At 41.4% G+C, this 18333-nt stretch overlaps 1 protein-coding gene across 5 annotated transcripts in view; it reads left to right on the forward strand.

Moving 5' to 3' along the window:
• LDB3 (LIM domain binding 3) overlaps nt 1-7140 on the forward strand; it is a 60484-nt gene extending 53344 nt beyond the window's left edge. For all 5 annotated transcript variants that reach the window (XM_032608306.1, XM_032608307.1, XM_032608310.1 and 2 more), the window contains one exon: nt 4376-7140. In XM_032608306.1, the coding sequence (XP_032464197.1) occupies nt 4376-4465 (90 nt within the window). In that variant the 3' untranslated portion in view covers nt 4466-7140. The remainder of the gene's footprint in view (nt 1-4375) is intronic.
• The last annotated feature ends 11193 nt before the right edge of the window (nt 7141-18333 follow it).

Genomic DNA, 18333 nt, shown 5'->3' on the forward strand with positions numbered 1-18333 from the left:
TCACAAGGCTGCCTTCCCTCTGTGTGTCTGTGTCTTCACATGACACTCTCCTCTGTGCAGGTGTCTGTCTCTGTGTCTCTTCCCTTCTTATAAGGACACTAGTCATATTGGATTAAGGGCCCACCGTACTCCATATGATGTCATCTTAACCTCAGTTTTAATTTAGTCTGCAAAGACCCTATTTCCAAATGAGGTCACTGCTATGTCCCTGTGCTGGATAGGCTGGAGGCACTTGGGGTTGGGACTTTAACATGTGAATTTAGGGCGGCACAGTTCAATCCATAACACTTTTTCCAGGCCTTTGAACAGATTCTCTAATTGCCTTTTAGGGTCCTTAAACTATATCAGGACCTCCCCTCCAAAAAGGGACAACAATATAAATATACCGGCTTTGGGGTTGTCCCCTGAAGAGCCACAGCTCAGCGAGGCACCGTACAGGGCTTTCTGACCCTTACCTTCAAGCCATGGCTTGTCTGATCCTAAGATGCTGCCTGTAAATCTGGTTACCCAGCTTCTAGAAAGATCTAAGAGACTTGGAGGAGGTCCAGGGAAGACAGAGGCGTAGAAGGCCTGTTCTCCAAAGGCAGGCTGATGAGAGGTCTGTGTCACATGGAGAGGGAATCATGCAAAGGTGAGCACGGGTCTGCTCCCTCAAGCTTGCCGTGTTTGGCTGAGTCATGATGGCACAAGTCCCAGAGAGAGACAAGAAGAAGCGGTGAAGCCTGGGGTTGTTCAGGCTGAGATTACAGATACGTTCCACTCAGGTGTGAAAGACCCACAGCACTGCCCAGAGGGTCTGCCCGAAGAAACCAGTCAGATCCCGTCCTCTGGAGAATCAGCACAGAGAATCGTTACGCCTTCCCCCAAACTAGCCCTGCATAGTACTCACTGCCCCATGAAGCTATATCAAAGTGGAATATGGTTTAATTTTTGGAAAGCAATATTTTGATTGGAAAACTTTCAGGGTTTTGTTTTCTTTGGTCCTTTTTCCATCACGTTGTATTTCCAAATCACTTTTAATGAGCATATATTTTCCTGTAACTTAAAAAAAAAAAAAAACTAGTAAGAAAGGAAGATCAGGACTAGCTCTTGCGGCTGACATGCTGTTTTCCCATCAGTTAGATCTCAGGGGAGCACATACTTCAGACTAATTCAGTTGAGTTTTGGGAATACAAAAGTCTCCCAGAACAAGTCTCTACCTTCAAGGAATTTAGAATCTTGAAAGGAAAACAAAGCTGACATGTATGAGCAATTAATGAACAGAACAAGACAACATCTCTAAAGTCCCAAGCACATAAAATGAAGGCTGAGAAGGGCAGTGCGGGTCAGGGTGAGGGTTTACCTCCTGTCTGGCTTTGGCACTTGAGTCCTAATGGAAAGGATGTGAGTCCTACCTTAGTTGGGGAAACATGTCTTACGGGCCCTTCTTCTCCTTTAAGTCTAGTTGGTATCTAGTTGATGTGGGTACCAGGAAGGGATGTGATGTGGTGTAACTTTTGTGGGCAGTCGAGGGGTCTCTGCAGCTGGCCTATTTCATCGCCTTCCACTCTGTCGTCAGCACTCTATGGCCACCGCTCCTTCCCAGCCAGGCCCTGCTGCCACTTGACCACAGAGCCTGGGGGTTGGGCCATCCCTGCTGTGCCGCTGTGATGGGTAGGTTGGAGGCCTCCTCCACCATGGAGCCCCATTGCATCCCACCTGCAGGCTCCTGGCCCAGGGCACTGAGTACGACCTCTCTATGACAGTTCTTTCCCTCAGTCTCATCTTATCAGTGAGCCACCTCTGAGGCTCTGGCCTTTCCTCACTCCTTGGTCCTCAGTCTCCCAACACCCTCTCCAGCCTGACTCATCCAGAGTTTTCACAAGCAACCAGCACTGTCTCAGACCAGGCAGGGTCTCCTAGCCAGAGCCCTGGCTGTTGACCAGCAGCTCCTTGCCAACTCATTCCAGAGCTGCCTTTCTGTCTCTCCCAAAACCCATCCTCACCAGTTGGATCTTGGGTGCCACCATCTTAGACTTGTCTCCAAGTTGTCACCACAGCTTGAGGCCACCACAGGAGCCTGGTTACACTCAGTATCACTGCATCTACCTGGAATGTTTTTTTTTTTTTTTTTTTTTTTTTGCGGTATGCGGGCCTCTCACTGCTGTGGCCTCTCCCATTGCGGAGCACAGGCTCCGGACGCGCAGGCCCAGCGGCCATGGCTCACGGGCCCAGCCACTCCGCGGCATGCGGGATCCTCCCGGACCGGGGCACGAACCGGTATCCCCTGCATCGGCAGGCGGACTCTCAACCACTGCGCCACCAGGGAAGCCCTGGAATGTTTTGAGACACTTTCTCAGGTCATTGGCTTCCAGAGCCCATTGGCAGCCCTGTGTGATCTCAGGTATAACATCCTCAACTGGGCCATCAGGGCCTCACACTTGGGACCACCACGATGCCACTTTTCTTTCCAGCTTTCTTGGAGCGGACACATGCTCAGTGGCCCAAGCTCATCTCGGAAGGGTGATTTCTGTATCCTCATGCTTACCTCTACCTGGGAATTCCACCTGCACTTCCTCTCATGTCAGTGTCCTGGATGTGGTCCCCAATTCTGCTCCCCACTAGGGATCTTCAGTGCCCTCTCTGAGGCTAGGGCCTGTCCCAGCCTATGTGACTTCCCAGCTGACTGGCAACTGGCAGATTGCCCACCCAGGACCAGACCTCATACTGGTAGTCCAGCAAGCTTAGTGAGCTACCTCGATACAAGTCCGTAAACCCAGAACAATTTCAAGTAAACATAGCCCCTCTCTGCTACGAGGTGTGGGGAGAATGAGCTTAGAACTGGAGTCTCGCAGACCTGAATATGGATGCCCAGGTTCTACAACTTTCTAGGTCTGTGACTTGAGCAAGACACTTGGGCTCTTTGAGCCTCAGCTTTCAATTGTGAAATGGGGAACAGTCATACCTATCCCATAAAGTTTTTGTGGGAATTAAATGAGACCATGTAGGGACCTCCCTGGCGGTGCAGTGGTTAAGAATCTGCCTGCCATTGCAAGGGACACGGGTTCGATCCCTGGTCCGGGAAGGTCCCACATGCTGCGGGGTGACTGGACCTGTGTGCCGCAACTACTGAGCCTGTGCTATAGAGCCCACTTGCCACAACTTCTGAGCCCGCATGCTACAACTACAGAAGCTCGTGCACCTAGAGCCTGTGCTCTGCAACAAAAAGAAGCCACCGCAATGAGAAGCCCGTGCACCACAACGAAAGAGTAGCCCCTGCTCACTGCAAGTAGAGAAAGCCCACATGCAGCAACAAAGACCCAACACAGTCAAAAATAAAATAAGATTAAAAAAAAAAAATGAGACCATGTATACAGAGTGTCTGGCATCGTACTTGACCCGCAGTAGTCTCAACAAATATTACTGATCTCCCTTCTTTTTGTTTTGTCAGCATCTTCAAACTGCACTCATATGTTGTCATCATGGGGATATATAATTTTGCCTCTTTTTTTTTTCAGTCAGTGTTTTCCTGCATACGCTTTGCCATATTTGATTTATTTTTTCGTGGTGGCCTGTCATTGGAAAAATGCACCTTAAAAATTAACTTAATCATCTCCCCATTGAGAGAAATATTAGTAGTTTTTCAGTTTGTAGTTGAGCATATGTTGCTTTCCTGTTCTGTGCAATAGTTGCTGCAAGATGAAATTCTCCAGAGTGGTGTTACTGGGGTACAGGGCAGGCACATCTTCACGGCTTCTCTTCGGTGTTGCCACATCCCCTGCAGAAGGCTGCGCTGATTCATGTGTCCCTAGCAGTGACAAGTAGGCCTGATCCCCTTTTGGCATTGCTGACTTTTGACTGATTACTTTTTGTTTTTCATTTTCTGGCTCCAGTCATATAAGGTTAAAGGTGACAAGCTATTGAGGCTTTTTGTTTTATTTATTTTGCTAGATTAACAGGTGTCTAGTGATATCTCATGGAGGTTTTAATTACTTTTTCCTTTAATTATTAGTGAGGACCATTTTTCTGACATTTTATATTTCTTTAGGTGTTAATCACTTCTGTGGATATTGACTTACGAATTTGTATTGGTTCCTTATAAATTTTGGATAGCATCAGTTGATCACCTTATTGTGTATATGTTCCGTATTCCATTAATTAAATTTAATTTAACTTGAGTTTATTCCACGTTCCTCTTCGGAAGTCTTGACTTTTAGATAGCTCAACGCATCTACACTGCTTTAGCTGTCAAGCACTTGTGGTAGGGAGAAGCAGACTGTTGCCTATTCTCCCATCTGCCTGTGACAGCACTTTGTCTTAGAGGGGTGGCTGAAATCTTTTGTTTGTGTCCCCCTGCCTCATGGGCTGTGTCATGCCTATCTGTTCTCTGTCCCAGGTCTGCCACGTGAATCTGGAGGGGCAGCCATTCTACTCCAAGAAGGACAAACCCTTGTGCAAGAAGCATGCACACGCCATCAACGTGTAGGGAGCCCAGGGTGTCTGCTGGCAACGAAGGAGTCAAGGAGGCTGATGTTTCTTTTTGGGGGGAAAAGGGAGAAGACAGGAAGTGACTGAGCCCTTTTGAAGTATAATTTTAGTCCTTTCTTCTGCACACAGATTGTGTATATGCATAGTTCAGACTAGAAGCCAAATGAAGATTCCTGAACCAAGCTAGTAATTAATCCAAGACTGGAATTGTACTCCAAACACTGAGGACAGAATTCCAAGAACTCAAAAGTGAAAAAGAAAAAGTAACTTTCCCCACGCGATACACTTCCCTGAGGTCACCAGAGCAGGGACAGAGCTCAGAGCAGTTATGGAGAATCTGAAGCATTCTGCGGAGTTCTTTAGAGCTCCTCCAGCAAACAAAATGAAGTGCCAAACAGCCCTCGCTGCAGGGTATTTTTAGAGCCATAGCTGAGCGCTTGTTAGCTAAGAGCGATTGGGCTTTCCTCACCAAAAAAGGAAGTGTTATTCCATTACTCGCGTCATGGAGCTACCTCTGCGCATCAGACTTCAGACCTTGCACAGGCTTGAACATTCTCAAGGGAGCCCAGACATCGGAGGGATGTCTTCTGGGAGCCTCTGGGCAATCGACAGGGCTTCAGGAAAGGGTCGGGCTCACACCACAGACAGCTGAAGAAAGAAGGGCTCTTCAGCTACCCTCTTTCAGTCTGAAACATCCAATGTCCCCAGAAAGCTTAGCTTCTTTTTGAGTTGTGGTGGGAAGGTGGAATTGGGTTTTTCCAGTTTTGCTTTGCTGTTTGTGAGAGGAGATTTTAAAACGACTCTGGGCTGTGTTTGGCCTTACGAGGTTCATTAGCATGAACGTCTAGTCTTGTGCATGTGTTTCATTCCCAATACTATGACTGCTCACTGCTGAAGTCTTCCTCAGCACCCCTCCCCCCAACAGGCTTAGTGACCTGTGGAAAAGAAGAGAGAGACAGTGTCTGAAACAGGATGGCAGAAGAGGCTGAGAACATGCCCAAACCCTGGGTGGGGAAGAGGAACCTTCCTTTCTGCCAACCTGAGTAAGAACGCAGGAGCTGGCAGGACCTCCCACTTCAGAGCTGCTCCATCCTTCTCGTATCTTCCTTTAAACGCAGTACACTGATTATATACAATTGTGTTGACTGCTGGAAGGGAAAGATGATATATGATATATACACGTTTGCCATTTTGGCCAATATTTTGAAAAAGTATGAGCTGAGTTGATCTAGCAATTACTTAAGCATTTATTGAAATAGACTTGGGTCTTCAAACTTCCTTAAAGTATTAGTGATAGTTTGAGTTAAGCAAGCATTTTAAAGCTGTTTGGTGATAAAGAGAGAAGCTTAGTTTTTGAGGTTGGAAGTGGTATAGTCTCTTTCCCTTTTAGGAAGCGCTGTTATTATGCTCATTGAACATGGCCTTGAAGCAGGTGGTTTGAGTGGATGTTTCTCCCTTGAGCACAATATTTAGGCGCTCTTCCAAATCACTGCTACTCTCTCCTCACTCCTGTTTTGGATTTTCTCTTTGCATGTTTGAAATGTTTTGTGAGAATGCATTAGAATACTTTTTCTTCTGAGAACTGAGGCTTTCAGGGGACTGCCTTTCTACCTGAGGGAGAAGGAAGCAGCTAGATGTGTCTCTAACAAAAGGCCCGAGGTTTTTTTCCCAAGGGTGAAATCACCAGCATCCCCCAGGGAGCACCAGGAGGGACATAAGCGTGCTCCTACCACAGGACCCTTCTTTACTTCTGGTGCAGGGAAAAAGTCAATATAAAGCACCAGGCAGGGTAAAATCTGCAGGGAGTGCCTGGAGATTTTTCAAGAGTTGCAAACAAGCATTCTTTTATTTTTGGAAAGTTCAAATACACAGGAACAAGGAGGTTGCTGACTGTACAGAAAGGCTCTAGGCAGGTTTTCTCTTAAAAAACAAAAATAACAAAAAGAAACCCACAGCTTTTAAATTATCAGGGACTGGTCTCAAGGAAAGGGAAAAAATTTCCCTAGAGTTGTTTCCAAAAATATCGTTTAAAAGATTTTACACACACATACACACAAGTGTGCCCATTAAAACGTGTATGATCATGAAAAAGAAAAGTAAAATCTCAAAGGAGAACTTCGTCATAGTCATTTATTGAATCATTTTTTCTGCATTTCAGAGCTAGTGTAGATTCTGAGGGACTCTTTTATTTACCAAAACACAAAATCAACAACAACGGCAACAAACATTTTAAAGGTAGCAGGAAAAGGAGGTAGTTCTGAATGTGGTTCCCTCGATGTTTGTAAGTTTGGCGTAGCGTTGGGTTAAGGTTGTGTCTATTTCAAGTTAACATCGTGGATGTCCTACAACACCAAACACAATTTTTAATAGTTCATGGTGGGGAGTACACTTTGGATCTACAGTTCTTGTCTCCTCATTGTTGACATTTATTTAACATTTATAAACATTAACTTTTTGCAACTGAGTGACTTATGTCTGTAGTGTTTGTGTTAGGAATCTAGCTTTTATAATGTTAACTTTTCAACCCAACTACTCTTGCTTTGGGATATTTTTTAAAATTTTTAACATTTCAGAAGTGGAATATAGTGTGTTAGAAGTGTGCACAAAAATATTTTGCATGTTTGTTTTTTTTTTTTGGCCTGTGTGAATTCTTTTTAGCAAAATAAAACCCTAAAACGGATGTGCAAATACAGATTTTTCTGTGTAAACTTTCTTCATGTGACAACCAAAAGTAGGTTATTTCTATATGGCTGCAAATAAAAGTTTGAGACAAAACAAAATGCCCTAAGGAGAAGAAACATATAACTCACTTGCTCTTTTGGCTATCTGGCCCAACAGCAGTTTAATCGTCTTGTTTAAACAGACAAGGATATGCGGATAATACAAATGTTTTGCATACAAAATGAATTTACCAAGTAAATAATAACCTGAAGACCAGGCTTGGCCTTTTCCTTTGGAAAGATTTATTTATTTAGCTACTTTAGATTTATTTAGATAGTTCTTTTTTTTTTTTTTTTCTGTTCTAAATGACTTGATTTCTAGAAAAGTTGCTATATTTTCTTCCATATCTTTTGTCTTGAAATAAGCTAGGGTAAAATCCTCTCACGGCATTTTTTAAAAATAATGAAGACCAAAAAAAAAATAAAAAATAAAAATAAAAAAAATATAATGAAGACCCCTCGGAGGGTACTATGTTTAACACAACCAATTCATTCTTTTTCAAGGTATTCTGTTTCTAGGCATTACTTTAAAAGAAAGGGATATTTTTCATAATTTATTTGATTTTTAGTACCCGAATCAGAGTTTCAAAGAGAAATAAAATCTTTTTATTTTAGTACTTTGTAAAGCTATAGCAATTTTTCACAGAGATGATGGAGAAAAAAAGGCTCATTGTCACAGAACTTAAAGTTGGAACCTAAGAGATCACCTGGGCATTTTTCAGATGTACGAACCCGAGGCCCAGAAAGGGGAAGTGGCTTCCTGGCATATACACAACCAGCAGGGAGGCAGCCAGGTGCCATGAAATAAACATAGACTTTGACATGATAAGACCAGTGTCTTATCAAGCCTAGATCAAGGCTGATCTAATACCACCTGAATGATATCAGAAGAGTCTCTCTAAGCCTGCATATCTACCTGAAAATGAAGGTAATAATACCTGCATTTTGTTTTGAGAACCAAATGTAATAACTTTTGGAAGAAAATTGCAATGCAAATGTTCCTTGTTATTATCACCACTAGAGTGGGCTCAGAACTCCTCACTCCTGCTTCATTTTCTTAATGCCTTCAACTTGTCCATTCAGAAAAAGTACATTGGGAAAACCAGCAGCAAGAATAAATATTCCACAAATATCCCAGAAGTATGAACCACGTGAATCAGAATTTGGCATAATTACCTGGTACCAAAATTTCTGCCCTCTTCACCGAGGAACTGTGGACCAAATAAAAATTGTTTGTTCAATACTTTACAAAGCCAGCATTACCCTGCTACCCAAACTAGACAAGGACACCACAGAAAAAGAAAATTATAGGCCAATATCTTTGATGAACATAGATGCAAAAATCTTCAACAAAATATTAGCAAAACAAATCCAACAACACATTAAAAGGATCATACACCACAATCAAGTGGGATTTATTTGAGGGATACAAGGATGTTACAACATCCACAAATCAATCAACATGATAAATCCATTGATAAAAGGAAGGCTAAAAATCATGTGATCCTCTCAATAGATGCAGAAAAAGCATCTGACAAAATTCAACATCCATTTATAAGAAAAATTGTCAACAAAGTGGGTATAGAGGGAAGATACCTCAACATAATAAAGGCCATACCTGGCAAATTGTATGTCCCATAAGGGGTTAATATCCAAAATGCATAAAGAACTCATACAACTCAACAATAAGAAGCCAGACAACCCGTTTTAAAAATGGGCAGAGGATCTGAATAGATATTTTTCCAAAGAAGACATACGGCTGGCCAACAGACACATGAAAAGATATTCATCACTAATTATTAAGAAAATACAACTCAAAACCACAATGAGGTATCACCTCACACTTGTGAGAATGGCCATTATGGGAAAGACAGGAAATAACATGCTGGCAAGAATGTGGAAAAAAGGAAACCCGTGTACACCATTGGTAGGACTGTAAATTGGTGCAGCCACTGTGGAAAACAGTATGGAGATTCCTCAAAAAATCAAAAATAGAACCACCATATGAACCAGCTATTCTACTTCTGGGTATGTATCCAAAGAACACAACTAACTCAAAAAGATATATGCACACCTATGTTCACAGCAGCATTATTTTTTTCATTACTGCAGCTTTTTTTTTTTTTTTTGATTTATTTTTGACTGCGTTGCGTCTTCGTTACTGTTCGCGGGCTTTCTCTAGTTGCGGCGAGGGGGGCTCCTCTTCGTTGCGGTGCGTGGGCTTCTCATTGTGGTGGCTTCTCGTTGTGGAGCACGGACTCTAGGCACGCAGGCTTCAGTAATTGTGGCACGCAGGCTCAGTCGTTGTGGCTCGTGGGCTCTAGAGCATAGGCTCAGTAGTTGTGGCGCACGGGCTTAGTTGTTTCGCGGTATGTGGGATCTTCCTGGACCAGGGATTGAACCCGTGTCCCCTGCATTGGCAGGCGGATTCTTAACCACCGTGCCACCAGGGAAGCCCCTACTGCAGCTTTTTAAAAAAATTTTATTGAAGTGCAGTTGATTTACAATGTTATGTTTCTGGTGTATAGCAAACTGATTCAGTTATTTTATATACACACACACACACACACACACACACACACACACGCACATAGATATATGTTCTTTTTCATATTCTTTTCCATTATGGTTTACCACAGGGTATTGAATATCGTTCCCTATGCTATACGGTAGGACCTTGTTGTTTATCCATCCTATACACAATAGTTTGCATCTGCTAATCCCAAACTCCCAATCCTTCCCTCCCCTCCCCTCTTGGCAACCACAAGTCTGTTCGTTATATCTGTGAGTCTGTGTCTGTTTCGTAGATATGTTCATTTGTGTTGCATTTTAGATTCCACATATAAGTGATATCATACAGTGTTTGTCTTTCTCTTTCTGACTTACTTCACTTAGTATGATAATCTGTAGGTCCATCCATGTTGCTGAAAATGGCATTATTTCATTCTTTTCTATGGCTGAGTAATATTCCATTGTGTGTATGTATATATATATATATATATATATATATATATATATATATATATGTACTGTATCTTCTTTATTCATTCATTGGTCAATGGACATTTAGGTTATTTCTGTGTCTTGGCTATTGTAAATAGTTCCAGAGCAGCATTATTTATAATAGCCAAAATATAGAAACAATCTAAGTGTCCCAAGTGTGCATCAATGGATGAATGGATAAAGAAGATGTGATATATATGCACATATATATGTGTGTGTTTGTATATACACACGCACACAATGGAATACTCTCAGCCATAAAAATGAATGAAATCCTGCAATTTGTAACAGCACAGATGGAACTTGAAGATATATGCTAAGTGAAATAAGCTAGACAGAGAAAGACAAATACCATATGATTTCACTCATATGTGGAATATAAAAAAAACAAATGAACAAAGAAAATAAACTCACAGACACAGAGAACAGATAAGTGGTTACCAGAGGGGAAGGGGATTGGGGGGCTGGGTGAAAGGAGTGAAGGGGGTCAACCGTATGGTGATGGATGGCAACTAGACTTGTGATATTGATCACTTTGTAGTGTGTACAGATGTTGAATCATAATGCTGTACACCTGAAGCTTAAATAATAAAAATGTTTATTCATTTGCTTATTCATTCATTCTTTCAACAAATATTTATTGAACCCTGAATGTGTGCCAGGCACTGCTCTGGACACTAAGAACGTGATAGTGAAGAAAATAGACAGAAAACATTGTTCTCATGGAATGGAATCAGCCAAATTATGTATCTAATAATTTAGGTAAATGACTAAATTATTTTGTGTTAGTTCTGAGGAGAAATATTTTGACTATTTAAAGTGGCTCTGCCCAGTGGCACTGGCATTCAGCTGGACTTAAGCTCGTGAATGATAACATGGCATGAAGAATGGGTTCTGGATCAAATGTTAGGAAATAGCTGCATATGCTATTCACCCTAGAGATTCACAGCACACATGGGAGCTGTGTGGGTACTGAGCCCCTCAATAAAGAAACCTGTTTAACTTATTTGAGAACAGAATGTGGAACTCCAATTTGGGAAACGTTGCCTAAAGTTTTGGTTTAGGCTTTCCTGAGCCCTGACTTTCCCAGGACAACCCTAATGTCAAATAATCTTTCTCAACGTTCCACTTACACACTTAGTTAAACCATCAACAGCTTGGGCAATATACCTTTTTTTTTTTAATAGCCTTTATTTTTAGAGCAGTTTTAGGTTCATAGCAAAACTGAGCAGAAGGTAAACAGATTTCCCATATACCCCCTGCCCCCACACATGCACAGCTTTCTGCATTATTAACATCCCCCACCAGAGTGGTGCATTTGTTATAATCAGTGAACCTACATTGACACATCTTATCACCCAGAGTCAGTAGTTTATATTAGGGTTCACTCTTGGTGTTGCACATTCTGTAGATTTGAACAAATGTATTATGGCATGTATCCACCATTATAATATCATATAAAGTTGCTTAAGAATTCACTGTGCTCCACTTACTCATCTCTCCCTCCACCTTAACCCCTGACAACCACAGATCTTTTTACTGTCTCCATAGTTTTTCCTTTTCCAAAATGTCATATAGTAGGAATCCTACAGTATGTAGCCTTTTCAGATTGGCTTCCTTGACTTAACAATATACATTTCATTCTCCTCCATATTTTTCCATGGCTGGATAGCTCATTTCTTTTTAGCATTGAATAATATTACAGATCCACAAACACTCACTAAATGGCTAGGCTTTGCTGTAGGGGTAGAAGATGACAATACAGACAAGGTTCCTGCTTTCATAAAGCTTACCCTCTAAAGGAAAGAGACAAGCAATAAACAAGTAATATATAATTAATACACTGTAAGTTAATGAGCGCTGCGGAGCGATGTGTTGGGGGCTGGAGTAAGCTACTTTTGGTCAGGTGGTCAGTGAAGACCCTGCTGAGGAGGTGACATCTGGGCTGAGGTCTGAATGTTGAGAAGAAACCAACCACACCAAAATTTGAAGTGGAGGGTAAGAGAAATGTGGAGGCTTTCAGGGTACAGTTTGGGCACAGTGAAGGCACGGGGCTTGAGAGCAGAGGTGAGGAGAGGCAGCAGGAAAGAAGGGAGAGAGCACAGAGGTCCTTGGAGCCTGTGGTAAGGCAGGCCAGATGATGCCTTCTAATGCCTGCCAGTTGCAAAGAGATGAAATAAATATTTGACTATAAGTGAAGGACTTCACTTTTGGTAGAAGAATACATTTTATTTTTCCTATAAGACTTTTGGAAAAAAAATGTCAAAGCTGTTCATCAAGCAGTTCTGGATGAATACAGGCAAAGGCTGTATGCAGGGAATTCCCTGGCAGTCCAGTGGTTAGGACTCTGTGCTTCCACTACAGGTGGACCAAGTTTGATCCCTGGTGGGGGAATTAAGATCCCGCAGATCCCTCAAATCCCGCATGCCGCGACGCATGGCCAAGAAAAAAAAAACGGTGTTATGCAGTTGTCTAAAGTCTGGGAAACATTAGTTCTGTGTGGATACAGCACAGTGTTGTTTTCTGAAATCTGGGAAACACAGACCTATTCTTGTATATACACTCACACAAACTGCACACACACTTTGTGTTTACTTAATTGGAATCATACTATATATACTGTTCTGAGATTTGCCTTCTTTTTAAAACAGCTTATTTTTTAAACTATGAACTTCACTGTTTGATCCTACTTAAACCTCTCTAAAATACATTCTAAAGGTTATCTGAGTAATAATGATCATGAGGGCTCCATCTACAGTTAGGCATTAGATTGGAGAGATTTAGAACCGAAATGACAAAAGGATGCCATCCTTGTTATCGCTTAGCTGGGATCTGTGTTCCTTTTTTCATGAACTAATTCTATTAAAAAAAAACAAAACATCTTATTAAGAAAATTCTTCAAGGACCTACTGTATAGTACAGGGAACTATATTCAATATCTTGTAATAATCTATAATGGAAAAGAACCTGAAAAAGAATATAAATACATATAACTGAATCACTTTGCTCTACACCTGTAACACTGCAAATCAACTATACTTCAATTCAAAAAAATTTTTAATGTAAAAAAAAAGCAAAAGTTCTTACAGACTACCTTTCCATTTGCAAGTCAGTTATCCCCTTACCTCTCTCTAGTTCAAAGTCTACTGATGCATAAAAATAGGTATAAAGAGACTATTTCAAAATAGTTTTTAGATTCAGGGGAGAAGTCAGCTAACAGAGGTTGTCTCTTTTACTTCTAATGAAGTACTTGGGAATGCTAAAGGGTCCTAGCATTTGTGGAAGGAAGTTGGTACAAGGCGCCCAGCATGTGCCTGTAGGAGAAGATGGAACGCAGGTAGTGAGGGTGAGTCTACCTCGCATGGAGTCTTCACTACAGAGACCCCTGCGGACCCTCCTCTCATACTTGTGACTTTCTGGTGAGCTGTAGGGTAGGGAGATATTGGAAAAAAGTAGGCACAGGTTTTGTGGAGCCATCTTTAAGAAAAAGGATATAAAATTTCAAACACAAAATTAACTACAAAACTGAGTATTTATTTAGAATGACAAGAAAGAATCACAACAAATTCCTGGAATCATGGCTCTCTGTGTCTTTCTTCTGAAATCTCTTAGGCAAACATCAGAAAAGCTTACATAGGAATGCTCCGATTGCAACCTGACTTCCCCTCTCAACCTAGAACATTTCAAGGAACTCTCAGCATAAAGAGGTGCCTTGGAAAGTGAGGGACCCTGAAGCTTAAGCTTCATTAATTTCCCAGTAAATATACCCCGGACCCAGGCCAACAGAACAAAGGGCACAGCCATTTGGGGATCCCGATTCCCTGGCTCATGCTCTAAGTTAGGGATTGGCAACATTTGTCCAGGACCAGGTTCTGTCTCCAGAACCAGGATCAAGACATGCCTCAGAGTTGGGAGAACAAATCAGATTACTGAGTGAAGCAAGACTTGAAATGGGTCCTGACTCTGCAGCTCACACTCATAACAGGTAGTTATCTTTCTCCACCTTCTAGTTGAATTATCTCTATCTTATAAGCCCAGGGAAGGTCACCATGACAGTAAGGAAGCCGTTAGATGGTATGGTAATATTAGGTTGGAGGTTTAGGAGGAAGGACCAGGGTGTTGCAGAAGCAGCTCCAGGCAGTGGCTGAGACTTGAGCCATGGGTACCATGTCTGTTTTAGGTTGCTTGGAATGACTGAAATGACCAGAATCATCTCTTAGCTTGTAGATTAATGACTAGAATGTGACTTTAGAGAAAAGTAAAGAAGCTTTTTTCCATGCACCTTCTATGTGCCAAGCACAATTCACTTTGTGAATCTTTTCTCATTGAGTCTTCACAACCCTACCAGGTTGGGAAGACAAAGGTCAGATAGTTTAATACCTTTCCCAAAAGTACAGCTAAGATTGTGATCTAACAGGCACTCGATGTGAAGTCCTGTCAGTTAAACAATTTCAAAGTTCCTCTCCTTGGTGGATATACTATAGTTTCCCCAAAGTACTGGAGGAAGACAGAGAGTTGGGTTCAGCTCCATAAACTTGCATGGAGCCTCTACTCTGAGCCAGGCCTCATGCTAAGTAGCTAAATTCTGTGATTCAGAGGCAAATAAGGCACAATCCCTGCCCTAACAGAGCTCACGGTCTGCTGGAAGAAACAGACTAGTTACCATGTGATTTCACTATCATATGGCAATAAATGTTTCTCCAACTCCTCTGAAAAGCAGATCTAAAAGCAAAGGACAATGAACATATGTCTTCTAGGAATGCTCTACAATTGTGAATTTTTTTTTTTTTTTTTTTTTGGCCACACTGCATAGCTTGCGGGATCTTTGTTCCCCAACCAGGGATCCAACCCGTGCCCCTTGCAGTGGAAGCACAGAGTCCTAACCACTGGACCACCAGGGACTTCCCTGAAATTTCTTATGTAATCTAATATTTTGCCTTAAAAAAAAAATATATATGCCCTTTGTTTTATTTATTATTAGATAAAATTGATGCTGTGGAGAAGATGCCTTATAACATCCCACACTCCATGCCCAATGCTGGGTACCCTGGTTTGAGAAGTAGAATGCAAGGTAAATGATAGGACAGAAACAAGCTTGGGGTGCCATGGGACTACTCGGGAGGGACACTTAATCAGCTTGGGAGTGGGCAGCGAAGGCTTTCTAGAGAAGGAAATTCCTGAGCCAGGGCTGGAACGAAGAACTGGAGCCCACCCCAAGCTGAAGCAGAACTCATATACTAATTACTGAACTGCACTGGGCTGTGTTTGAAGTAAGGCTCATTAAGAGTTTTACAGTTTGTTTTCCTTCCCCTTCAATAGAACACCAATGGACCAATCACTTCCTAGAACGAAAAGGAAAGGTAAGTGAAATTAATTGAGTGTGGATTCTGTGCCAACTGTTTTCCAAATACTCTCAGTTAATTCTCACATCTGCCTCATTAGATTGGTATTATTTATCCTCATTTTATAGATGAAGAAACTGGGATTCAGAGAGGGTGACAAACTGCCTAAGGTCAAAAATTAGGAAGTTCAGCCAGAATTTTGACTCCAAAGTTGGTGTTCTTCCCATCATTTAATGTTGCTTAGCTTGTATCTGAAGTGTCTCTCTACTTGGCGGGTGCAGTAGCAGTCAAGGAAATTGTGGATTGGCTTCAAGTTTCAAGGACAAAAGGAAAGAAAAACAGAGGCTTTCCATGATCTCTTGACCCTCTCCTTTGGTCATGGAAAGTTCTGGAAGGGGACTTTTGGGATACTCCTTTGGCTGGCATTGCGGCACCCTATCTCACCAAGCCAGATCTGCTGAATCTGGACTTGGAGAAGTAAGGGTTCATGGGACATCCTTTGGGAGTGTTCACTGAGGTCTGCTTTATACAGTTTATAATTTGCTGTAAACAGCTTGCTGTTCCTAATTAAACCTGTATGATCATGCCTGAACTTTTAGGAAACAAGGATTTCTTTTTTATGGTTCTCTTTTCGGTGGTAAAAATAGAGCTCTCCTCAGCTCCATGAGCCTCCTTAACCTGTTGGGCCTTGATTCTGAGACTCTGAACTATAGTCTAGAAATGCATGGATCCTGGCAAATTGCCCAAGAAATGCCTGGGTGAGACAATTGCTAGTGATCGTGAACCATCTCTTCCAGATGGATGTTCTGTGATTCTATTTGGCAGGATTCTAGGACAGGTTCTCTGATGTTTTTCATGCTAGGATAGAAGGGAATACAGATCTCGCAACTAAAAGCTGTTGGCTGAGTTTAATTTTTAAAGAAACAGTTGCTCAAAATGACTACTTCCTCTCTTTAAAGGCAGGGGCTGGATAAAACCACCTTAGTTTGAAACTGGTGACAAAAAAAAATGAATGGGTTTAAGTATCTTAAATGTGATTTTTACTAATTAAGAAAGGAATATGTGCTTATTGAATAACCCCCCCCAAAAAACACATATAAATAGGAAGAAGAAAAAAGTAATCATGGTCCCACTACCTGGAGATGCCACAAACACTATTAACATTTTGGTCAGTTTTCTACCGTTAAGAAATATACATATGTATCTATTTATTTTATTGTGGTAAGAACGCATCTTACATAACTGTAACCTTATACCTGTTGAACAGCAACCCCCCTATTTCTGGTGCTCTACGTGTTCAGAGAAACTTGTCAAGTAACAAACTGTAGAGGTGATCCTGAAAGTAGCCTTTCTACCACTTGTCTTGAATGGTAAGCACAGAAATATCAATTCAGAAGATGGGCTCAGATACTGTTCAGGAGGCCTGAACAGAGCAGGTCAGCTTATAGCAACACTGTCCAATAGAACCTTTGTGAAAATGGACATGTTCTATCACTGCACTCTTCCCATATGGTAGCCACTAACCTCATGTGGCTGTTGAGCACTTAGTGAGCTGAGACTGAGAAACTGAATTTAAAATTTTAATTTCATTTTAACTGATTCAGAATTTACATAGCCACACATGGCAAGTGGCTATTGCATACTGGACAGTGCAGGTCTATACAGAGGATTTATAAAAGAGTCACTTGCTGGTCTCAAAGTAAACGGTGGGCAGGGATTGAAAGCTGGCACTGAAAATGCCTCTGTCATTTCAAGTAATAACAGAACTCGGAATATCTCTCAGCAGTGAGAAAGGCCACGCCAAGAAAACGTACAGAGATGGGCTCACAATTAGTCTCAGAAAAGGAAGTCAGTCATTAGCTACCTTCTGACATCCTAGCAATTAACCAGTCTTGGGAGAAGAGCAGGTATCTCCAGAGAGGTGCCAAATAAATAGGAGATAAGAGACTATAAAAATGAAAAGCCACTTGGTCTTTCATCACAGGATAATCCAATGCATGTGAATTAATGGCAAAAGGCTCAATAATAGCTTTTGTGAGGAAATAGGAGCAGTGTAGCAGGATATCCTTTTTCCGCACTAAAGCACCCAATTCTTTCGATTTTATATACAACGGAAGCAATTAATTGTACTAGAAAGAAATCCACAGCTGGCTTTTCCTGATGGCCCCATAAGCAGCAAGCACTATTGTTCAGCTTCCAGGATAAATGTAAAGTCACTCTACTGCACCGCTGAGATTTTTCTGATTGTTTAGTTTGACTTTTTCCAAAGATAAAAACATGTCCATTCCTCTTGTCATTGCACGTTTTCAGTATAAGCAGATGTCAAAAAGTTAATTTTTTATTTGTAATGTAATCCAAGCTTGTGACTTGATGCTAGTATTTCTTCTGAACTTTGTGTGACTGAATCATAAGGTATTCACTTTTGTTTTACGTGTCTATATGCAGTTGAACTGTACCGTCTCTGCTCTTGTGGTTAACATTCATAGTGTGGCTATTCGAGGATCATGCATAATAAACAAATAAGTTACATGTCAAAAACCCAGAAACCTAACGTTTCAAACTACCGGACTGCATGGTGTTGGTTTGCCTTTTAGATGCATTAATACACACTGTATTTCATCAATTCTTAGATGCACATTTTTTGACATTGTATCACCTCTGAAATTAAGATGTCTTACAATTAATGATGTAACATAGTTTAATTGGCAGTGCTTTTCTTTCCTAGTTGTACATAAAATGACAGTGCTTATAATTAATGGTATCTTAGTTTTGATGAAATATGGTATATATATAAAATTTGA

Source organism: Phocoena sinus, chromosome 16, assembly GCF_008692025.1.
Source record: "Phocoena sinus isolate mPhoSin1 chromosome 16, mPhoSin1.pri, whole genome shotgun sequence".
In the NCBI taxonomy this organism is placed as follows: domain Eukaryota; kingdom Metazoa; phylum Chordata; class Mammalia; order Artiodactyla; family Phocoenidae; genus Phocoena; species Phocoena sinus.